Source organism: Athene cunicularia (assembly GCF_003259725.1).
Source record: "Athene cunicularia isolate RWA chromosome Z unlocalized genomic scaffold, athCun1 chrZ_part1, whole genome shotgun sequence".
In the NCBI taxonomy this organism is placed as follows: Eukaryota; Metazoa; Chordata; class Aves; order Strigiformes; family Strigidae; genus Athene; species Athene cunicularia.
The window spans coordinates 27103424-27127997 of NW_020799142.1; the positions used below are offsets into that span (position 1 = coordinate 27103424).

The 24574-nt window shown below is 41.3% G+C and overlaps 1 protein-coding gene across 1 annotated transcript in view; it reads left to right on the forward strand.

Moving 5' to 3' along the window:
* Positions 1-327: 327 nt before the first annotated feature.
* Positions 328-24574, forward strand: part of DCAF12 (DDB1 and CUL4 associated factor 12) — a 31103-nt gene continuing 6856 nt past the window's right edge. The window contains exons 1-7 of the mRNA XM_026865843.1: positions 328-678; positions 11373-11579; positions 12828-12888; positions 17431-17624; positions 18677-18742; positions 19448-19610; positions 23773-23957. Coding sequence (XP_026721644.1) covers positions 328-678; positions 11373-11579; positions 12828-12888; positions 17431-17624; positions 18677-18742; positions 19448-19610; positions 23773-23957 — 1227 coding nt within the window. The remainder of the gene's footprint in view (positions 679-11372; positions 11580-12827; positions 12889-17430; positions 17625-18676; positions 18743-19447; positions 19611-23772; positions 23958-24574) is intronic.

Here is a 24574-nt window from a genome sequence, read left to right on the forward strand (position 1 = left end):
TGTGTATAAGAGACAGGCCCAAGATGGGGCGGAGGAGGCCGGTGAACGCGCGGTCGGTATCGGGCGGCCCCCGCCGTCTCAGCCCAAACCTACCGAGCTCACGGCGGGGGGCTGTCGGGACTGCCCTCTCCTATTTAAAGGCGCTTCTCGGCGTCGTCTTGTTACTTTAAGCGTCTCAGCGCTGACGAACTGCTGTGGACTGATTCTAATATCATCGCAGTGTTACTTCTTTAGCAAATATATATGTTTAATTTTATGTTGCTGAAGGCTGTATCAGCGTTTACGAATTAATATTCCTCTGTGGTATTCCATGGGTAGTTTGGAGGAATGCAGTATTTTGGTGGGATTATCTTTAAATTTGGAAGTGTTGTGTGGAAGTTTGTTAGGATTTATTTATCTAATTTCCACATTTATCTTCCACAGTATGAGTGGGATCACTCAGTTCACAAAAGGAAGAGACTCCCCCCGGTGAAAAGGTCTCTGGTGTACTACCTGAAAGGTAGAGAGGTCAGGATGCAGAATGAGTCCAGCTATTACCGCCTGTTGCACGGATACGCAGCCCAGCAGCTTCCCAGCATCCTGAAAGAGAGAGAATTTCGACTCGGCACCCTTAATAAAGTGTTTGCCTCCCAGTGGCTGAACCACCGACAAGTGGTGTGTGGGACGAAATGCAACACAGTAAGTGCCACCTCTCCGTTTCTCTTCCCTCTGTTAATTGTTCCACCCTCACCCGCAAATGATGCTTACCGTAATCGAAGTGTGTAGACTGCCGAGGAAAGTATTAGGAACAGAGTCAGAATCGCCCAAAGTTAATTTTGAACGAAGGTAAGTCTTAAAGATGTTATGTTCTTATCTGAAAATACAGCACTGTGCAGGTGGCTGACCTCATGCAGCATCTGCCTCATCTGCACAGAGCGATTTACATCTGTTTGCAGGATGGAGACCAACAGTGGGGTTGGATCTTCCTTCTTGTTCTGCAAATGAAAGTTAATGAACAACAATAGCTTTGCTAAATGTTAACTGTCATGCCTGGCAGAAGTGGCTAGGAAGACTTTAATGCTATGCTCAGTCTTCTGAGGTTTGTTTTTATGTATGGTTCTGTGCTGATGATTTTGAAAAGTTTCTGCAAAACTAAAACTAAACTAGATATTTATCAAAGTAACTAGAAATGTTCCAAGCTTAAAAGTTAATTTCAGGTTTTCTGGAGTATCCTTTGCTTGTGGACTTCATGATTCTTACACTCTAAATCTGTTTCCGGTGTTCACATAACTTCTGCTGTGTATGTAGTCTTCAGACTCTTAAAGTGATGCTTTCAATCTGAAACATTATAGGGGAATATCAAAATAATGTTCTATGTGATTAATAAATGGAAGAAATAATATTTCTTATGTCATGTTCTCTCTGCTGGAGTTAGCCCAAGTTCATTGGGTGAGGTTGCAATGTCATGTTTGAAGTTCTGATTGAATTAGTGCAAAATCCCAAATTTGTTCATTGCAGGTTGATTGGTGCCACAGATACTAATCAAGTGTTGTAAGGAATGTAGATCAAGTGGGTCTTAAACTTCAAAATATATTAGCTGATGTGATTGTTTCTTTGTCAATAGTTTTTCTGTGCAGAAACTGCGCTCAGGGGTCTGACCTGCAAGGGACGAGGGTATTTTTTTTTTGGGTTTCAGATGTTCTGTTATTCATAGTTAGACAGCTTGGAAACTCATGCAGTACCTCTTAAGAAGCAAAGCCTAGCTGTATAAACAAAACAATCTTTTGACAGGAATAAGCCTGAGATGGAATCTTTCAGCCGCCTTTCTCCACATGTGTTCATCACCTCGGCTGGTCAGCAACCAGCGCTGTTTGTGGAACAGCTTACAGGAGACAAACTCCTGCTGAAACACAAGCTCTCAAAAATCTTGCTTACTCTAGCAAGATGACTGAGTGTTTTATAGAGCTGCAACAATTTTGCTGTGTTCTGTAACTTCTGTAGTTCCAGTGCTGCTGCAGCGAAGATAAATGGGCAAGTGCGTTGTTAACGCAACCTAGCAGAAAATTGTTTGGGACCAAACAATTGCAGAACTGAAGAGGGATTCAACCATATTGTTGTTGCCACTGCATACGCTGCAACGAAGTGTATGCTTCCACAGCTAGCCTTAACTTTACAGATGGAACTCATCTTTTATTAAGCAAAATACAGTGATTACAAAATAAGTCACTTCATCATTGTGGAAGGTTGTATATGAATTATGAATATTGTAATAGCTTTAGTTTGGTTGCTTTGTGTTCACATTTGAACAAGCAGAGTGTTAAACTCTACACTCTAATTACGAGATTTTTCTCTCTCATCTCCTGAGTAAGCCACCTAATAAAGCAGAATTCTTTTGCAGATTTTCATACACTGAAGTTGTGGCATTTAAGTTGGGAGTAAATCTAAAACAACTTGGTTGACTTTAATGGGGTTTGTTGTATTGGAGTTGCATGTAATTATTAAGTTAATGCAACAGAAAAATATAAACCATAGCAGTTATTAATCACAGCTTAAATGTGGCACTGAAAGCTTTTAACATTTAATTTATAAATTGCCCTTGGCCATGCTGTGCCAGAAGGATTCACTGTTTGTAATGACAACACAAGAATACACTTCTGTCAGAGGAGTAGGTTTGGTTTTAGTCATTTGACAGTACTAGTCACTATAAACACTGAAGGGAATATGGAGCGCTCTGTCAACTGCTCATTTTTAATGTCGATTATACCTTCTTTAAATATTTGGGGTAACTTTGTCCTTAAAAATATCCCTGGGTATAATTGTGTATATGAAATAACTTTATTGTTCTCAGGTGGATCCTGGTGTTCACAGTTAGCTGGCTGTAAATCAAATATTTGCGTTTGTTAAAGGTGCATGCTTTTTCTGAGAAATTCAGATTTACGGAATCTATACAAGCATTCAAGTTTCTAAAAATTCAAACACAATCACCAAAGGCAGGATTCATGTTTGCAGGAATTACCTAGATCTTATATGCAAGTGGGCTTCCTAGTGTTTTTCAGATTCAAATGAAGGAGCAGGCGAACCTCTAGAGTTGCAGACTCTAGAGTTGCAGACGTTTAATGTCACCACTGCATGCCTGTAATAAGCATCTTCAAGCTTCTTGGAGAAACGTTGAGTCTTATGCAGGAGACAAGCTTATGGCAAACAAAACCACTGAAAACAAGATTGCTTAAGTTTTCTTTTTATTTTTTTTACTGTATCAGAAAATGAGGAGGAATAAAGCATTTTCTAAAAATAAGTTCCAATAATAATTTTCCAGCTTCTTTTGTACCCTTAGTTCTGTGTATGTGTTTAGTACATAATTCTTTTATTAATTGTGAAGTTAGGGATGAAAAAATACAACTGCTGTAAATTATTCCCTAAATACAAGAAGCTTATTAGTTTCCAGTTGCTCCAGAGTATAATTACCTGGAATCTAATATTTTTTGTTTGCCTTTGGGTTTTTGGTTGTTTTTTCTTTTTTTTCCAGGTAGGACTCATTGATGTATTTTTGTTTTAAAACTTCCTTACTGAATGCTTTCTCCTGATTTACAGGTGGCATTTCAAGGCATGAATTGGGTTGGTTTCTGAACACTAGCTGTTACTTTTTCTCTCTTTGATAGATTCTTGTGTTGCTTGGATGCCCTGCTGTAAATCACCAGCTCTTGTTTCTTCTTAGAGGTTTTAAATTTGTTGAAGAGATCCCATGTCTGTTCTGTGCGTCCCATACAATGACAACCTACTCTTGTAGTCCTGGGGTTGTAGCGGTGAGAATACAATGCACAGTTACACTTCTATCTGTGAATATGGACTTGTTGCAGGGAAAATGACTTCCACTTGCTTTGCAAGTTAAAGTACATTCTGGCTTTCCACATGTAATAAAGAATCAACAAGACTGCTCATTTCTGATCCCGGGGAGGAATGAGAAGTCATGCTCCCGCAGTTTGTACCTCTGTCAAAGTCCACTGAACAGTGATCGAAAATCAGTGTAAATAAACATCTTATGTCTGTCACTGACACCTCCATTCACCTTTCTTTCAGTGTGGGTTGTGAGTAAATAGCCAGGTGTCTGGCTCAACAGTATTTGGTTTTCTCTCAACTGCAGGCAATACCCACGTCTTTAGAGTCTGGTAGTTTCTGTGCCAGGTATGATATGGATGGTAGAGATGCCCTTTAGCAGACAAAGTCTCTCACTTCTCCATCCTTTGCCATCTGTCAGCATGTGTTAACTGTATGCAGCCTCCTGAAATTAAACATGGAGGGCAGGACACAAAAACTGACAAATGTGATTTTGGAAGTGAACAAATTCAGTGACATCAAAGGTGTGCCCATTAGCTAGTACTGCTTCAGAGTTTCATAGCAGGATGGAGTGCCTGATTACATGATCTTGTCTCTGAAAATGTGAATTCAGAATCTGTCAAGTTGCTGTTAGTTTTTACCACTGCTCATTTCTCAGAGTGGTTTCTTATATTCCAGGTTGTTTTGCTTTGGATGCTTTCAAGGAGGAGGTATAAGGCCATTACCCACTTGCATCCCCTATACCACGCAACCTCTGAGTAGTTTTTTTGTGAAGATTAGTGCATAGCTGATGTACTTGCCTAGCTGCTGGTGATTTGGAAAAGAGAAACATTGCACTAATATTTAAAAAGGGTAGAAAGGAGGATCTTGGGGACTACCAACCTATCAGTCTCACCTCTGTGCCTAGAAAGATCATGGAAAAGATCCTCCTAGAAGCCATGCTAAGGCACATGGAGGATAAGGAGGTGCTTTGCAACAGCCAGCATGGCTCCACCAAAGGCAAGTCCTTCCTGACCAAACTAGTGGCCTTCTGTGATGGGGTGACTATATCAGTGGACAAAATAAGAGCTACTGATGTTGTCTGTCTAGACTTCTGTAAGGTCTTTAACACAGTCTCCCACCACGTTTCTCTTAAATTGGAGGGTCAGGGATTTGATGGGTGGACTGTTCAGTGGATGAGGAATTCGTTGGAAGGTCACATCCTCCAAGTAGTGGTCAGTGGCTCCAGAGGGGTATCACTGACAAGTGTCCCTCTGGGATCCTCAATATCAAGAACATAGACAGTGGGACAAATGTATTCTCGGCAAGTTTGCAGATGACACCAAGCTGAGTGGTGCTTTTTACAGCCCTGAGGGACAGGATGCCATTTAGAGGGGCCTGGACAAGCTTGAGAAGTAGGCCTGTGTAAATCTCATGAGGTTCAACAAGGCCAAGTGCAAGTCCTGCACCCGGGTCAGAGCAATCCCCAATATCAATACAGGCTGGGGGATGAAGGGATTGAGAGCAGCCCTGCTGAGAAGGACTTGGGGGTACTGGTGGATGAAAAGCTGGACATGAGCCAACGATGTGCACTTGCAGCCCAGAAAGCCAACTGCCGCAATTGAGAGACGGGACACAGCTTGATGCAAGCAGAGTCAGAGAGTTTATTGCAGAAATCATTAATTTATATAGAAAGTTAGAAGAATTTGGTTACTATACTACAACATTCTTTATCAATGCTCATTGATTGGTAGTTAATTAAAGCTTTAACAACAGGACTGTTTACGACTAAGTTATTTTTGCAGACACTAAGTTGTTTTTCAGAGACACTATATTTTCTTCTTCTCTGGCGCCACATGACTCATAGGGGCAGTAACTCTCCCCCACATGGTCGATTCTTTACTCCCCTTATCAGGCTGCCCAAGGCTTATGGCCTACAAGTTCTAGTACATCACCTTCTAACAACAACAGTGAAGCAGGGCGCGCCATCCTGTCTGCTTCTTTCAAGTCCTGTCCCACAGCCAACCACATCCTGGGCTGCATCGAGATAAGTGTGGCCAGCAGATCAAGGGAGGGGATTCTGCTCTCATGAGACCCGACCTTCAGTGTTGTTTCCAGCTCTGGGGCCTCCAACGTAAGAAGGATATGAACCAGCTCTAGTGGGTCTAGAGGAGACCATGAAGATGCTTGGGGGGCTGGAGCACCTCCCCTGAGAGGACAGGCTGAGAGAGTTGGGGTTGTTCAGCCTGGAGAAGAGAAGGCTCCAGGGAGACCTAGCAGCCTTCCAGTACTTAAAGGGGCTCAGTAGAAAGGCAGACACAGACTTTGCCACAGGGCCTCTGCCGACAGGACCAGGGCTGATGGTTTGCAATTTACAGAACCCAGATTCACAACAGATACAAGCAGCAAGACGTCTTCTACCACCAGCCTGCTCCTCAAACGCTGCAACAGCTCGCCCCGAGAGCTGGGAGCTGCCCCATGGCGGCAAACTTTCACCGTCACCTTGGACGGGGCTCCCAGAGACCTGATCCAGACCAAGATGGCCCTGCTCGTGGCCGCGGGGCTTGGACCAGAAGACTTTTAAAGGTTTTTCCCAACTATTCTATGATTGTATGTTCTGGTCTCCACTGGAAAGGATATATACCAGTTTGATAGCTTAGTCTTTTAAAGAGTCCACGTTTCTTTGGGACTTGGCATATATTAGGAAATCTGTATTACTGTAGAACCAAAGAACCTTATGATAAGAGTTCTATGAACATAGAAGAGAGAGATGTTTACAATCTGAATAAAAGGCAAGACAGACTGGGAAAAATCAAACACTGTGACATGGTGTGACCAGCAATTTTATTGGTATAATGACACTGTAAGCATTGTCTTGCTTTTGTGGTTTTGTTAGCAAAAAACAAATTTGAAGGAGAACAGTGATGTCATTTTCCATCTTGGTTGAGGGTGAAATTTTTGTGGCCGGCTTCAGCTGCCCCGGGTTTGTGTTGTTATAGAACAAGATGTTCCCACCTGCTCATTCTTGCTAGGACTAATTGTCTGTGTGTCTGGGGTGTCAGCAGGATCAGCTTGATGCTTTGTGTTCAGACAGATTTTCTTCTACGGTTAGTTTTCACCAAAGGCAGAGATATGATCCAGCTGACCTCGCAGCTACCTGAGCACTAGCTGGTGAGACTGTTTGAGTGGGTCAGGAAAAAGCATGTGGGTTCTTGAATACTGGCTTAAGCCAATTGTGACACTTCATTGCAATTGATTTTTTCTTAGTGATTCTGTTTTTAGCAAGGCAATATGTTTATCTTGGGTTTCTTTCAAATGTTAGTATGAATGACAAGAATGTGTCTGTGATTTCCAAGCGCAGTATGTGAAGAGCTGGGATGCAGAGCATGTCACGAGCACTTCTTGCATGAAGAATAAGCAATCTCTTTCATGTATGTTCTTCATGCCTTGAAAATCTATGTCCATCCTACTTCTGTAATGAAAACATGCTGTAGCTCTGGGTTTTGTTCTGACTGATTTGTACAATCAACTGAAAAATAGGGTTGGCTGTTTATCTTCTGTTCTCTGTGTGGGGACAGCAGCAGAGGACGTGAAAGTGTACATGCTGCCTTGAGATGGCATTCCACAGGCCTGTTTTTTAATCTCGCTGTATAAAGTCAATGCTTTCAGTTAAAGATGCATGGGAAGGGCACTTTAATGAATTGGTTGCGCTTTTTTTTCCCACCCCTTAAGCTGTTGTCTCTGAAAGGCAGGTCAGAAAATGGAAGTAGACTTGATGGAAGAACCTGGCAAACTGTCCTGCTCTCAGTATTGTATATAGGAGAAGGATGACTTTTGCTGTTCAGACTGGTCCTCAGATACTTGATTCTCTGCCACAGTCTCTACTTTTGGCAAGTTGATTATTGAAGTTTCTTAGTCTGTGAAGCGGGGCAGTTTCGTGATTAACTTGATTGTAAGCAGTTTGGAAAGAGGACATGCGTATAGTCATTGTATGGGAGCCATTTGCCAGAATGACTTCTCACCACTTCTGCAAAGTAAAAAGTAAAATAATCTTACAGTTAGTAATCTCACAGGGCGTGAAAAGTAGGGCCAGATCATGAAGATTCGTGTCTGTGACATCTGTAGTACCTAGCCATGCCTGTCTGCCTTGATCCTTGAGTGAAAGCAAGTTGCAAGCTGTACTTCTGAATTGCTTTTTTTTTAAAAAAAAAGGGGGGGGGAAGATGGATTTCTCTCTGTCATTCAGCCTGTTTCCTTGTTGGAACAAGGTTGTCTGGCAGATAACACAATAGCTGAGTCTGCTCTGTTTCTCACAGATGAAGTGTTGCCCTTGATCTTCTGGCAGATGGCCAAAGCAGTCCTGGCTTGGTGAATTCTGGATGTTAACTTATTTGACATGCTAATGGATGACTTGCATACGTTTTACTATCAGGAAGAACTGAATTATGTGCAAAGCGTAAAATCAAGGGACAGATATGCACCATTCACTGTTTGGAGGTTGGTGGGGGCTTGCTGCATCCAGGAAGAGTTTTTGGGGCTGTTTTTTAGTTTCTATATAATGAGTAGCTGGAAAAGAAGTTCTTGTTCCTGCTTGAGGTAAAGAAAAACATAAATGTATAGTTCATCTATCAGGACTTTGTCAAGATTCTTAGGGTCCAGGCTACTTTGGAGATATTTGCAGATGTGCTTATTTCAAGAGTAGTGAAGGTGCCAGTTTGCTTGGAAGAAGTAGGCTAATTACTTTGTTTTCTTCAGATTTATGTCATTGTATGCTGCTGTTTTGGCTGCACTTGTTTAGAAGCAGTCAGATATTTCATACTTTATTTACTGTAGTAAAACTTTAAAACTCTTAAAACTGTATTCAAATTTGCCATATTCTTAGCTGGTGCCTATTGTTTTTCTTAACATTTCTCCCTTTTTGGTTTTAGAAGTATCTAACAGCTGTTTGGCTTCTCTTGGCTTCTGTTTGCTGGATTTACAGGGAAGATTTCTTGGCAATCAGTGGTGCACCTTGCAAGTGTGAGCTTCTGGCTTCCTGTCCTGGCCCAGGTGATGCAAGAGTCCTAACATATGCAGACAGTGCTTGCCTATTTTATTCAAGGGAGTTGGTGGTGGTTTTTAAACTACACATAGTGTGCCAACTTCCTTACCAATCAAGAGGAGAACTTTATGGTTGAAACTTTACTGCTTAGAACTTTATGGTTGAAACTACAAAGCCAGTCCCTTAATTGTGTGAAGTTTCTTGACCTAAGAGCAGTTGCTGTTCTGGTTAGAGTAAGACTGTGCAACTGGAGGAGAAAAGTGAGGAAATGACAAAGCAGTTCAGGGGCTGATGATGGATTAAAGTGGGGTGCGAGCATTTGAAAGCACTGCAGGAAATTATGTCCTGTTGCTACTTCTGAGAATATCTTAATTTGGAAACCTCTTCTAAGAAAGAGGTTGAAGATCCAGGACACAAATGTGGGCATCTGATGCTTCAGTATTGTGTGTTTCCAAGTTCTTTACTTTTTCAGCCTAATTAGTTTAGAGTTAGCTAAAGGAATTTTGCATTAGAGTAAGTCTTTATTAACCTTACATCAAACATGGATGTATGACAGTGGTGTCAGGCTGGAGGATGTGAAGGGTTTTTAATTTCAGTCCTCATACCTGTTGAGATGCTCTTCGAAGTGTGGATCTGTTACAGCTGAAGCACAATTTTCCTGAGTCTGAGGACATCCTGAGGTGTGGATGTGGTTTTCTAATTAGCACTTCTGGTGCCAGTTTTAGGACCTGCAGATGACACCTGCAAGCCTTAGTCTGAGGTACTTAAATGTTGATTTTAGGGTTTTTTAATAGTTGAAGGAGGATAGGAGGGAGAATTAGGTGTTTCTGCTGGAAGGAAATACTGAGGAGAAAGATAGGATATGCACTCATAAGGATAGCACGAGAGGGGAGGGAATTGCTGGTCTTGATCCTGCAGTGCAGATGTTAATTTTCAGGGATGTGGTTAGGGCAAGAGGTGGCTGTGTGTATCCAGTTTTTACCAGCTGTCTCAGGCAGTGAACTGCAGTGCCTCCTACTTAATCAGATTCACTTCAGCTGTTGCCTGACCCCACACCAGCATGCAAAATAGAGAACTAAACACAAAAATCCAGGCCTTGTAGGAACAGTCATCTGTTTGTGAAAGACTGCTGCTTACAGAGGAAGATCATTTGCAGGTTGAAGGGGATAAATCATTCTAGACACAACACACAAGTAGCCATCAATAGATTTCAGCCTTCTCTGTAGAAAGGGGTTAACATGCCATACTTTACCAGGTTTTGATTTGACATTAATATTCTGCTAGTTCAGTACATCAAGAATAATAGATATGCTGTTAAATTTTCTTGGGTTTTTCTTACACTTATTAAAGAACAGATCTACAGTCTGTCAGAGCTCACCAAAAGCAAATTGTATGTATAACTTCTCTTTGAGAACCTCTAGATTTCTCTTCTGTCCTAAAAATGTCTGACAGGCTTTCAGAACAGCTTCCTCGAGGTGTGTGTATTTTTAAAATTGCATTGAGTTTTTTTTGTTGTCTTCACCATCTTCAGTTCACTTCCAGAGGCTCTGAGAAAATGTTCTTTGGTTATAGAAGGAACAAACTTAAGGAGGAATATAATTATAAACCTGGGCTATGACTCTACATCACTTTCTTTAGTGTAAGTCAGCTTCAGATCCTCCACTTCCTTGCTTCACTTACGTTCCCTCACAGGGCTTTGTGTCCCCTCTTATACCTGTTTGACTGCTAGTGGAGCTGTGCTCTGAACAACATCTGTGAAATGATCCAGCACAAGAGCCTCCCAAATGAAAATGTACTTTGGCAGGTGATGTAAACCTTTGTTCTGGTTTAGATTGTAACCCTATGGTATATGTTTGAACTGACATAACTGGGTATAATGTATTTCTGGAGAGTTGTAAGGCCTTATATGATTTTTTTGCCAAAGGAACAGTGACATAGAGCTCCAACTTCTAGTCTTTTTGCGGGATAAGGTATGTAGCTAGGTATCTTTTTTCAGATGTTCACACTGACGGTATTATATTTACTTAATATTCTGTGTTTATCACCAGAAAATAAACTCCAAATATATAAATTTATAAAATTTGCCAAAGCCAAAACTTCATGATGATTATCCTATCTGGGAGACATGAGACTTGCGGTAAGCCTCCTGAAGCTTAGTGGCTGTTGTGATGTGGGTCTCTTTCTCACTGTGGTACGGGGAAACTGAAGAACAGCATTGTTTTCTCATTATATTAAACAGAGAAAAGAGTTTTAGATTCAAGGGTTTCGTTAAACAGAAAACCTCCCATGACACATTTCTCTCCTTTCTCTTCCATTGCTGTGAAAACCAAATGAGATGATTGAAAAAGCCCTGCTGTAAGTAATCTAGTTTACTTGTTTTAAGAATGAATTTATGCATTTTTGAGCCATATTTATAGCATTTATGGATTCCAACTTGAAAAGAATGTAAATTCAAAATAGGGAGGATATTTGACATAATGGTTTCTTCTCTGTTTGATGATGACTTTTATCTCCTGTTTTGTTTTTTTTTTTCCCGCAGTTATTTGTAGTAGATGTCCAAACTGGCCAAATTACCAAGATTCCGATTCTGAAAGATCGTGAACCTGGAATGGTGAACCAGCAGGGATGTGGTATTCATGCCATTGAGCTCAACCCATCGAGGACCCTTCTGGCCACAGGTGGAGACAACCCCAACAGTCTTGCAATTTATCGTCTGCCTACACTCGATCCTGTCTGTGTGGGAGATGTAAGTGGGAGTATGTGGGGAAAGTTTATTCTGTCACTTACAAGACTTTCTACTTTGAAGTGCCTAATATCAGAGCAAGGTTAAGATTTGGGAATGTTGTAGTGGAGAATGAATTTCTGAAAGCTTGAAACCATTCCTGTTTGTCTTTTTTGACAAGATATTTTAAATACTATCAAGTACACAAACATGTGAGAAGATTCTTGAGGTTGCAAGTCAGATTTCTTCTTCCTCACCCTCATTCAGGTCTACTTCAGATCACTTATAGACACTGAAAATGTAACAAAATCCCAGATGTTAAAGTCTAATTGTGATGATGAGCTCTGAAGCTAGTTTTAGTGAAAAAACTTGAGAATTTAAAAAGATGATACAAGTTGTTCACATTTTCCCCTTCACCAGTGCAATTCATGTATGTATTATTCCAGAGGTGGAACTTTTCTTTGAGGATTAGTTCTAACTCAGTGGCTTATGGCAGTTTGATAGACTCAGGTACTGCTTATAGTTCTGAATCATCATGTGAACTTTTTAAAATAGCCAGTCTTAAAAAGAAGAAATGTTGAAATGAGTGTAGTGTGTCCTGCAAGTACTTCTCTTTCATTTCTCCTTTTTATTCAGACTTCACATAGACGTTAACTACAACAGCAGAAGTCAAGTCAGAGTTTCTGCAGTAGCAGATAACCAGCTGCAGAACGGTTGACTGAAGATTTGTGTGATTTGTTATGCATTTGCATCCTGTGGTGACTTTGCAGCTTTTCAAACAGAACTGGAGCCTTATGGAGTTCTTTTCCCCACAGGTTTCTCACCTGCTAAATAAAAACTTGTTGAAGTAATATCTTGACATATTAGTCTGTAGGTTATATATATTGTAAGCATAAGATTCTGGTTATTTTTCATAGTAGGAATGTACATTTGAGGAAATAAAAGTATGTAGCTACTTTACACAAATAAAGAAACCTGATTTCAAAATGGAAAATCTAAGTCCTTAGAATTGAGATCAATTTGTCCTTGGTCAGAGACCTGTTTTTCCATCAACTAATTGTTGTCTATTAAGTATAGACTTCAAAATCAAAAAAAGTTAAAATTACTGTTAAGTTCTTAAACTGCTCCAGCTTGATGCAGAAATCTTATCTATACATTTTTAATGTAGGTCTGTCCTGAATTTGTACTAAAAACCAGAGTGAAGAATAATTGTTTGCTTTGAGGCTACTCTAGAGCATAATGGCACAGAAAAATCCCTCTTTTTTCTTTTAGGATGGACATAAGGACTGGATATTTTCAATTGCATGGATCAGTGATACTATGGCTGTTTCTGGTAAAGTAAATTTCTCTCTCTCTCTCTATTTTTTTTTTCCTTCTCTTTAGGATTTTATACTGCTATACAGCACTTGGTAGATCTTAGGGAAGCACTTTGTCAAGGCATTTGAAACTACTCAGAACTGTCTCTGTTACTTAAACCCTTCTTGGTCTTAGTACAGTGCTTCACTTTGTTTTATTTGTAGGGTTCTGATCTAGAATTGATTTTTCTAGTATCAGAGGTAATATTCCTGTTTTTCCAGTTGGTGTTGCCATGAGAGGATCTTTAAACATAATGAGTTACAGGGAAGGATTCCACACAAGAAGAATAATTTCAAGAGAGGTGTTTATTATCAGTTAATAACTTTGGAATACAACAGAGCAATATTGGTTGCCCGAAATCCTGAGTTAATGAAAACTCAGTTTTGTCAAGCTAGCGGTACAGCTCTGTGTGTGTGTGTATATATATATGTGCACATATACTATGGCAGTTAATACAAAAGGCTGTAATAGAAAAAGTCAATTATTGACTTTTTAGCAACTAGTTGGATAATCAGTGTAACTTCATAAAATATTACTTTTGTAAAGGTGGCAATACTAATATCCTGTAGCATTAATTTAGTAGTTTACTGTCTTTCTGTGCTGACAGGTTGTAGTATTCTGTACAAGGAGCTGTCAGACTGCAGGTGACAGAATATCATAACAGTCTTATATAAAAATCAAATGCTTGAATTGTTAGTTCAGTAAGACTTTTTTTTGTTTGTTTGTTCAAAAACCAAAAAGCTAATCCTGGAATTTGATTTTGAATTTAATATAAAGGTTTATCTTTGCAAGTCTCCAACCCCCCCAAAATTGTCCGCTAGTAAGCGTGAAGAGAACAGCAGAGATGATTAGAGATACCCAAGGGAAAGATAAGCACCCAGTGGAATAGAGCATGTGAGATTAGACTGGGTTGCTCTCAGTGTTTTCTGCATGCTCAAGGGTGGAGGTGTGAGTAGAAGGCAGCCATATTCTCTGTTGTATAATGCTTACATCAGGATGTAGGTTCCAGTCACCAGACCTGAGACACTAGGGAAAACTTCTTGGAAGCAATTAGCGAGTCTGATTGCTAACCTGAGTTCTTCAGACCTTTGCTGATGATCCTAGTCAGGAGATCCTAATCAGGAGCTGGCTGGGATGCTCGCCAAGCCGCTTTCCATCATTTACCGGCAGTCCTGGCTGACCGGAGAGGTCCCAACTGATTGGAAATTGGCCAGTGTGACGCCCATCTATAAGAAGTGTCGGAAGGATGATCTGGGAAATTACAGGCCTGTCAGCTTGACTTTGGTGCCCCGGAAACTGATGGAGCAGCTCCTCCTGAGTACCATCACACAACACATGTGGGACAACCAGACAATCAAGCCCAGTCAGCATGGTTTATGAAAGGCAGGTCCTGCTTGACAAACCTGATCTCCTTCCACAACAGGGCAACATGCTTAATGGATGAGGGAAAGGCTGTGGATGTTGTTTACCTTGACTTTAGCAAGGCCTTTGACACCATTTCCCACAGCATTCTCCTGGTGAAACTGGCTGCTCATGTCTTGGACGGGCACGGGCTTTGCTGGGTAAAAAACTGTCTGGATGTCCGGGCCCAAAGAGTTGTGGTGAAAGGAGTTAAATCCAGTTTGTGGCCGGTCAGGAGTGGTGACCCCAGGGCTGGGTGTTGGGGCCACTCCTGTTTAACATCTTTATTGATGATCCAGACGAGGGGATCAAGGGCATCCTCAGTCAGTTTGCAGATGATTTGCAGATGACACCAAGTTGGGTGGGAGTGTTGATGTGCTCGAGGGTAGGGAGGCTCTGCAGAGAGACCTGGACAGGCTGAGCCATGGGCTGAGCCCAACTGGAGGAGTTTCACTGAGGGCAAATGCCGGGGGCTGCCCTTGGGCCACAACAACCCCCAGCAGCGCTACAGGCTTGGGGAGGAGTGGCTGGAGAGCTGCCAGTCAGAGAGGGACCTGGGGGTGATTGACAGCCGGCTGAACAGGAGCCAGCAGTGTGCCCAGGTGGCCAAGAAGGCCAATGGCATCCTGGCTTGTGTCAGCAATAGTGTGGCCAGCAGGGACAGGGAAGGGATCTGACCCCTGTGCTCGGCACTGGTGAGGCCGCACCTCGATTCCTGTGTTCAGTTTTGGCCCCTCACTTCAAAAAGGACATTGAATGACTCGAGCGTGTCCAGAGAAGGGCAACGGAGCTGGGGCAGGGTCTGGAGCACAGGTCTTACGAGGAGCGGCTGAGGGAACTGGGGGTGTTTAGTCTGGAGAAGAGGAGGCTGAGGGGAGACCTCATCGCCCTCTACAGCTCCCTGAAAGGAGGGTGCAGAGAGCTGGGGATGAGTCTCTTTAACCAAGTAACAAGCGATAAGACAAGAGGTAATGGCCTCAAGTTGTGTCAGGGAAGGTTTAGACTGGATATTAGGAAGCATTTCTTTCCAGAAGGGGTTGTTGGGCGTTGGAATGGGCTGCCCAGGGAGGTGGTGGAGTCCCCATCCCTGGAGGGGTTTAAGAGTCACATTGACATAACACTGAGGGATCTGGTGGGAACAGTCAGTGCTAGGTTAATGGTTGGACTGTATGATCTTCAAAGTCCTTTCCAACCTAGACAATTCTGTGATTCTGTCAAAACAGACAAGCAATTTCTGATGTTTTAATCTTAGTAATTCTATTACATTTATATTTTAAAGTGTGAAGCAGAAATACTTGATCTCCTGACACTGCGGATATAGCGAATACCTTTATCTGAATTAAGAAACTAAATGCAATTTTTTTGTGATTTTCTTGGGGCAGGTTAAATGCCACAGAAATTAAAAAGAGCATTTGGTCCCATGGCAGATCACACTGATAATACAGCTTGAGGTTAGAGATTTGGCACTATACTTTCTCGTGCTGTCAGAATTGTTGAGAGAGTACAAAGAGGACCAGGGACTTGATTATGCCTCTTATTTGTGTCAGCTTCAACAAGAACAAGGCAGGGCTCTGCTTCTGAAACTTGCAGCAGTGTATTTCAGTAGTCCATAAGCATAAAATTAAGCTCTTGACTAAGGGGCCATAGCTGAGGGAGAATGCATCAGTCCAGTCAGTTGCACTCAGGGATTAAGATCTTCATGGCAGAAGCTTCAGATGGGGTGAATATTTCTCAGGATGACATGAGCCTAGGGTAACAAATGATATTTTTCTTGGCTTTGGGGCTAAGCAGATGAACATGAACAACATACATTGACTTTTCCCCCTGCTAGGTCTATTAAAAGGGACAGCTTCCTCTTAAAGTATGTCAAGATGTTTAGAATTTCTACTGCTGAGTATTCAGCCTCCTTAACAAACACAATTGGGTGTCATTAAAAACCATCAACATGTAAATTGTGAAGCAGGATGTTGTGACACGTGCTGCCTGCTGCTATGCAAGTGAGATTAGGAAGGTCCTTTTGTATTTGGCTGTAGTAGGTGATAAGGACAAATGACTAAATCCATCTGTGAGGGGACAAAGCCATCTCTGCTGTGCTGGACTACACGTATGTCAATAAGATGTTTTGCTTAGTTCTCTTTGCAGCTTATTCCCGATGAGGTACCAAGGCCTATAAATTTAATAGTCTGATGTAGATATTTAGTCTTTTCTGGTATCCTCATTATGCATTCCGTGTGAAAGAGAGTGATGTATTTTTCACATTGAGTAGGGAAGAAATTAAGGAACATGTCAAATCTGTCAGAGCCAATTTAGGTGGAAGTGAGTTGCCCAAACACCAGAAGGGATGGGTATAGAGCCTTGGGTTAAGCCTATGTTGATCTATGAACAAAGAAATTCAGCTTTCTTCGTCCATTATTGTTACTCTTATTGATTCACATTTTGGGTTAATGTCTTCAAATTCAACAGAAAAATAAAACAAGTTCTTGCTTGTTCACCTCAGTTCCTGTGTTTCATTCTTTAACCAAGAAGTTGTACAGGTTTTAAGGAAAGTAATTTTATAAATAGATTTCGTCCAAATTGGTACAAATTGTGATTTCAAATAGCTTTTTCTGTTCAGTTCAGAAATGTGTGTGTACATACCTGTAAGTATACAGGTACAAACCAAATGAACTCAAATTGGCATAAACCAAACTGAGTTTTGTTGGAGGTTTTTGTATTGGATAAACAGACTGCTATTCACAGCCTTGATAAACCAGGCTGAATTCATAGGCTATTCAGTCACCTCTGAGTTTGTTCTACATGTGAATATCTAATGGTTATTGTACAGGACTGTTTTTTCATGCATCCTAATCAGTTTGAAAACAGACGAGGTGATCTGTCTGCTTGGAAATGGTATAGACAAAACAGTTGACAAAGAGTTCACAATGTTATGAACTTTACATCTCAGTAAAATCAAGTTTTTGTTAGTAATTAATATATAGGCACCAACAGTGTATTCAGTTAGATTAGATTAAATGAATAGTATCCTTTCTTTCTTTCAGACCCTGTTGCTTATTCCTTTTTTAAAAAGGGGAGTTAGTTATATGTGAAATGGACTATTTATTCATGGACTGTTTTTCAGGCTCCCGGGATGGTTCAATGGGTCTCTGGGAAGTCACAGAGGATGTGTTGTCCAGAAGTGATGCCAGGCATAATCTCTCTCAAGTTCCTGTCTATGCCCACATAACACACAGGGCTCTGAAGGATATCCCCAAGGAGAACACCAATCCTGACAACTGCAAAGTCCGAGCATTGGCTTTCAACAATAAGAACAAGGTCAGTAAGATGAGCGAGACAGCTGAGAAGTCCTAAAACTGTCTATATGTATTAGGAAAAGAGCAAAGTGATGTAAATCAAAAATATCAGAGAAGCAACCTAATATTTTTTGCCCTGATCCTTTTACATCCTTATCATGTGAGATGGTAGTCTTCATCTGCTATGTCTGCTTCAGCTGCAAGTGAACAGAGAAGTCGAGTAGAAAAAAAAATCATGTTTTAAACAAAACAATTTTCCTGGGCATTTTGATTTGTAGATTTGCGTCCTAAGCAGGGGAGACAGGGAATGTTTACAAGAAGCAGATCAAGCACCAAAACACCTGTTGATCCTTGAATCCCACTCTTGAATGCTTTTGCTGCTTTTCTTCATTTTTCGTGAAGACCACCTAACATTTTGATGGCTGAATCACTACTGGGTTGCTCAGCCAGGTGACTGACTCAAAGTGCTTGCTATGGTGTTATTTTGTTGACGTCTGGCAGACAGTAAATATTAACCTCCCCCATGCTGATCTCTTGCTATTACTGGTGGGAGTAGCAATTCATCCTCCATTACTTTGCTTTCTGCCCTCAAAAATCAGAGAAACTGTGAAGCAAAGGTGGGCGTGCTCTCCAAAGCACAGTGCTCCTGTGGGCTTTATTTTCACTATAGCTGTTAATTACTCCCCTGTGACAGAGACTTCATAAAGCTTTTTCAGTAGAGTAGTACCTGGAAAGAAATGTTTGCTTCAGGGTCAGAATTGGTGTGGGAGCTGCTGAAAAGCATTGTCAACACTAGATTGTAATGTGCAATAATTAATTATTTGATTGTCTAACAATATCTATACTTTCACAAGTTATTTTTTGTTATTTATTGTTTTCTTAATTCTTATTCTACCCAGTACCTTTGTGCAATATTGTGTTCTATCAAGATGAGTATAAAATGACAAATGATAAGCACATACAGGATTAGGGATAAATTCAATCCAGATTATGCAGCCTGCCTAGTAGAGAGTCTGCATTTGTAAGGACATCTATAATACAGAAACTAACTCTGTTACTTTCTTTTTTTAACAGGAACTGGGAGCTGTGTCCCTAGATGGGTATTTTCATCTTTGGAAAGCAGAGCACACACTATCAAAGGTGCTTTTCTGTTGTTGTTACATTTCAGAAATTGCCTAGCAGTTAAGGCCCGTCACTATTCTTCATCTCCTCTTAAATGCTTGAAGAAAGAGCAGCAGTGTTTGTAAAACACTTAAAAGCTTAATTTAAAATGAAATGTCCTAAAAATTAGAATTTGATGAGAGAAACTTCCCACTCCCCTTATTTTGGAGGGTGGGAAGTGCTCTTAACTTTTTGGCCAGTTCTGGGTTAGCTGAAGTGAGCTGTTGCATGGAGTATGATTGATACTTGATTAGCAGAGTTCATAAGGGAAATTGCACTTATTTAGGTGTAATTGCAGATCTAACCGAGACATATCTATCCTACTGTATGAGATGAGCTCTTTGAACTGAGAGATGATGTCTGTGTATGCTTGCTGAAGGAGTAACAGCAGCTTAGAAAGATGTAAAACTTCACCAAAATGTCAGTTGTTCTTTACGTAATACTTGGCTTCAGCCTTTGTCATCTCAGTTTGATTCAGATAAGGCATCCCATCTCCTTCAGGTTTTTTAATCTAGGTCAGGCTGTTGCTTTTCTGTTAAAGTTCTTTTTTTTTGTGGAGAATGTATTTTTACCTATATTTTGTTTTTTTCACTGCAACTTCCTTGAACATAGTTTACAGAGTTGTTCTATTAACATCTTGCTCTTTCCTCATAATGGGTTGATTTTTATTTCTTCTGTTTCCAGTTACTTTCCACAAAGTTGCCATACTGCAGGGAGAACGTGTGTTTGGCTTATGGTCAGGAGTGGTCAGTGTATGCAGTAGGATCACAGGCACATGTCTCCTTTCTGGATCCCAGGCAGCCTTCTCACAACGTTAAATCCGTCTGCTCTAAGGAACGAGGCAGTGGTAAGAAACTTGTCAAAGGGTGCTTCAAATGGTTTGCTTGCAGAGGTAGCTATTAAGACTGCAGTAAGATAAGCTTTTAATAAATTGGAAGGGTTTTTCATTTAATAGACTAAATCATTAATATTATATGTAGGTTTTTCTTACTTTGTAGTGTGAATGCTTGCTTTGTAATTTTACAACTGAGTGAGACTCTTAATTTTCGGTGTGTATTTATGTGCTTTAGATATACAAAAGCTCACTCTTCAGAAAAAAAAGAGTGCAGATTTGAGCGCTGTTTACCTTTTCTGATATGCATGCAATATGTCCAACTGAACCTTGCACCAGGGCCAGCATGAGAGCTTGCAGGGTGGACGATCCCATAAGATTCTTCTTATACCCTTTATTTTCAAGCACTGTGCTCTGATGGCCATTTTAAACCATATTAATCCTGTACTAATAAATTGCAGCCCTTATTTAGCTTAGCTTTAGGAATCCATCTCTTTATTGGGCACATTAGCGAAAGAATGCATGCAGGCAGGAATTAGGGAAGTTTTATTTATGTGCTTACTGAAGTTTACCTAGACAGTGCTGTCTAGATAAATGTCAGGATCTGCTTCTTTCAGACACAGTACAGGTTTCTGAGTTACGAGGAAAGGTGCTTCACCAGCCTGTGTTGTCATCTGAACATCTTACCAGTGACAATCCTTGTCCTGACCTGCTGTCAGTGAGGGCTCTGTGGAGGTCCTGACACTGTCACACTTCAGTGTCATAGGGAAGAAATACCAAGACACTGGAGTGCGGTGGCTGAAAGCTTCTGCCATGCATATGTGATCATCCCTGTTGGGAGGATGGTCTATGTGTAGGTAGGGTCTCTGGGGCACCTCCATTTCATGTCTGGAGAAAGCCTTTGTTCAGCACTGTTTTCTGTTCTGCATAGGAGGAAGATGATTTCTTTTTTTCCCATGGTGGCGGAGGCGTGTTGTGGTTTAAACCCGGCTGGGAGCCAAACACCACGCAGCCACTCATTCATTCTCCTCCTGCTCAGGGATGGGGGACAAATCTGGAGGGGTAAAGGGAGACTCATGGGTTGAGATAAAAAGTGTTAAAATTGTAATAAAATAATAGCAATAATAGGAAGTACATATGGGTAGTGCACAATGTGACTGCTTACCACCTCCTGACTGATATGCAGCCTGTTTCCAGCTAGCGATCCTGAAATACCAAGATCCTGCAGTCTCAATCCTGAAGGTGAGAACCACCCCATTTCCTGGCTGCCCCTCCTTTATCTACTGAGCATGACTTTACACGATATGGAATATTTCACTGGCCAATTGGGTGCTCTGGCCATGCTCTCTCACAGCTTTTTGTACATGGGCAGTACATGGGGAGTTGTAGAGTTCTTAATCTCTTAGCAACAACTGAAAACATCACTGTATTATCAACATTCTTCTCATACCAAATCCAGTACTGAGTCCAAAGCACAGCACTATTCTAATGCTAAGAAGAAAAATTAACTGTCCCAGCTGAAAGCAGGACAAGGTACTTTAGTATTAATTCCTGATACCGAGTGTTTCAACTTCCTGTCGACCTCATTGGAACTTGGAGTGGTTCAGCACCTCTAGAAGGCAGGCTCTTTATTGATTTGCAAGCTAAAACTTGAGTTGACTTTTAAGTGCTTTGAATTGTTACCTGAATCTGCTTTCAGCTCCAAATGCACCTGCTGAATGTGGTTAAGTCCACTTCAGATCAGTGGTTTTTACAAAAGCAGGTCAGGAAAGGTTGTCACTTAGTAAGACTGGAACAGTTTTTTTACCCAGTGTAACCTGTCTGCTCTACATGAGAAGGTAGCTAATACTTTTTAGTGCATCTTGTAAGTGTTGCTTTTCTCAGCAGCTGTACAGGGAGGTGCAGGTTATGGACTCTTTAATTCTTGATCTGTGAGAGCAACTGCTTTCTGCTCAACTGGCATGCAGTGCAGTGTCACATGCCCTTGGCTTTATATCCTGGAGGTAGCAATGTTGATGTAGTGGACAGAGCTTGAGTGGCATGGACTCTGTGTCTGTTCCAAGTGTAGGACACGCTACTGAGACTTCATTTCTTTCTGGGATTTGTAGAGCTTCTCTGCCTTTCAGGAACGAGACTCCATTTGCTAATCCAAATATTCCAGATCCACAGGTGGTAGAGTGCTGGGTGTGCTGGAGAGCTTACTGTGATCAGTTCTAGGCACAGGTTGTGCTTTTAGTTTGATGGCAATGATTAATTGCAGGTACTTCAGCCCATTAGGAGCCAATTTGAAGTGCTGTTCTTGAAAGTCTGTTCTAAACATCCTCTTAGTAATGGGTAGGTACATCATGGATTCCTTCAGTTAGATCCACAGTCGTTTTGCATTTTATAGCTTTTTATTAATAAATTGCATTGAAAAGTACATGCCATCTGCTTTTGTACTCCCATCACCTGTTAAGTGTTCTGCTGAGTTGCTTGTCAAGAGCACTTTTGGACAAAAATAAGAGCAGGTCCCCTCTTGTGCCTTTCTCCTCTTATCCAAGTGACTGCTTGTGCTGATTGTAGAGGGCTAAGGCTTTCTGTATGTATTTGCCAGAGCTATGCCCTTGTAATTTGAGCGGGAGGAGATGCCTCTGACTTGTCAGATGCATTTGTAGTTCTCTGAAGTAAAATGGAGATTCTTGTATGAATCTGGCAAATCTACTTCAGCAGGTGTGAGACTGGCACAGTGATTTCCCACCTATTAAGCGTGCAACGAAGACTTCACCTCACAGCTGCAGCACGACAACGTGGCCTCACCTCTTCTAAGTGTGTGTCACAGATGCTGGTGGCTGTAGATGTAACATCAGGATGAGGAGGTGGAAGGATGAGGATATGTTTCTAGTTAGGACTTTAGACGAAGGGAAACTCCCTGGCTGCTTCCGCATCTCTCAGATGCCTGCTGTCACGTGTACTGCTGGGTGTATTCCAGTCTGCTACAGGTTTTGTGACATTCAGTCCCACTTGGTACGGTGACAGCAGTTGGCATGTGGATGTAGCTGGCATAACTCACTCCTCTTCTTCTGTTTGAGTGCTTGTTTAGGCTGTAATTCAGCAGTACTTTAAAGAGGCTTTGAAAGCCCTGGAGTTTGTAACCTGGCATTGTGTTGTGCAGGAAGGAGAAGCATAGATGTGGTGGGATTTAATCTGTGTAGAAGAATTGTTTGGGGTAGAGTGCTTACACAGAACAAACCTTTTGCGCAGTAAACAGAGATGAGATGACAGGACATTGTGCACATTTCAAATTGCTACACACAGAATCTCCCCAAGACTATTTCCAAAAGATCTTTGTTTAGCTAACCTTCAGATTTAGATTTTGTGAAAATAAAATGTACTCTTTTATTCAATCTAATGACATAACTGAATTGTGCTAGAAAGTTTTGTTTAGACTAGAAACCTGCTATAGCTTCCTGTGTACTGGTGGAGCATGGTGTTGTTTAGGTTGCAGTATTCCTAGTCTGTTTTTGTTGCTGGTTGAAGTGCTACATGTGCCACCTACAAAGAATAAGGTGTGCTTCGGTGAGAGTAACTGGGTGGAGATAGCTTCAACATTATTTAAGAGCCTGATCTATTTTAGCAGCAAAGGGACTAGTGATTATTGTGGTTATACTTGCCTACAGCTAGCCTGTTGATCAGCAAAATCCACTTGGTGGCAGTTAGGATAGTAACTTTTCTCACATGCTCACTTATTGCAGCTTGGCAGGTAGCTAGATAGGGTGTGAGCTTGTGGGGGAAACCAATGTGACGTTCCTTCCTGTTGCTGCCATGTACTTGCTCACAGTGTGTTCACTTAGAGACTTGTGGTAGGCAGACCAGAGTTGCTCTTGATCCTAAATGGCTTATGATCTTTGTTTATCTGGCAGAGCTGGAGCCTGCTGAGAGTGAAACATTTTACTGTGCACCATCAGTGTAGCCAATGGCCTCAGAGGAGAAGGGAAGTAGTATGTGTAATTGAAGCTGCTGTTTCAAAAGCATCAATACAATTTGTCTGCATTGCTCCATAGCAGTGGGGAAACTTACGTGTTGTGAATACTAGTAGGTTGTTCCTCTTAAAGAAAATATTAAACATTGAGCAGCAGCACTGCAGAGCCAAAGCATTCACCTTGCTTACTGCATTTTCTGTCCATTTTCTGTTTGACAGGTATTCGATCCGTGAGCTTCTACGAGCACATCATCACAGTGGGGACAGGGCAAGGTTCCTTACTGTTTTATGATATCAGAGCCCAGAGGTTCCTGGATGAAAAGCCCCCACGTGCCTGCCATGGACAGAAGCAGAAACTAGGAGGAAGTGAAATTCTGAAGCTGACTACTGGGAAAGGCTGGCTGGTGAGTAGCTTGAGGCTGTAGGAGACCCTTCACACAGGTGTGGTGTAGGGCCGAGACCAGTTCTTTTTATAGTAATGGGAGCTATTGTATGAAATGTGTCCCGGTGAAACGGCGATTATGTAACTGATAACTGTAATCATGAAAGGCAAGAAGTGCTGCAGAATTGCTTTCTACAAAAAGCTTTATGAAAGGTATTGAAGGTGGGTTGCTTGAGTGTAAGGCATACTGACTACTGTTCTTATGCACTGATTCATAGATTAACTAGATTTTATATTTTTATATTTTTGAATGTTGTCTAACTTCTGGTTTTCAAAACCTCAAACACAAAATACGTCGTGTTTCTTTATAACTGTGCTACTCTAACACGGTGCTCAGAGTAAGAGAGATTCAATTTAATTTAATTTAATCAATTTAATCTAATTTAATCAATTTAATTGTGTGCAGTTTTAGAAACTGGCTTCCTGAGGTAATGCCACAGCAGTTTGAACTTATGTTCTATTTCCTGTATGTTATCATAAATCAGTAAATGTCTTTGTCTAATTTCTCTCCATTATCTTATTTATCATTGTGATGTAACTTGATATCTTCTCTACTGTTCACTGCCCCCCCCCCCCCCC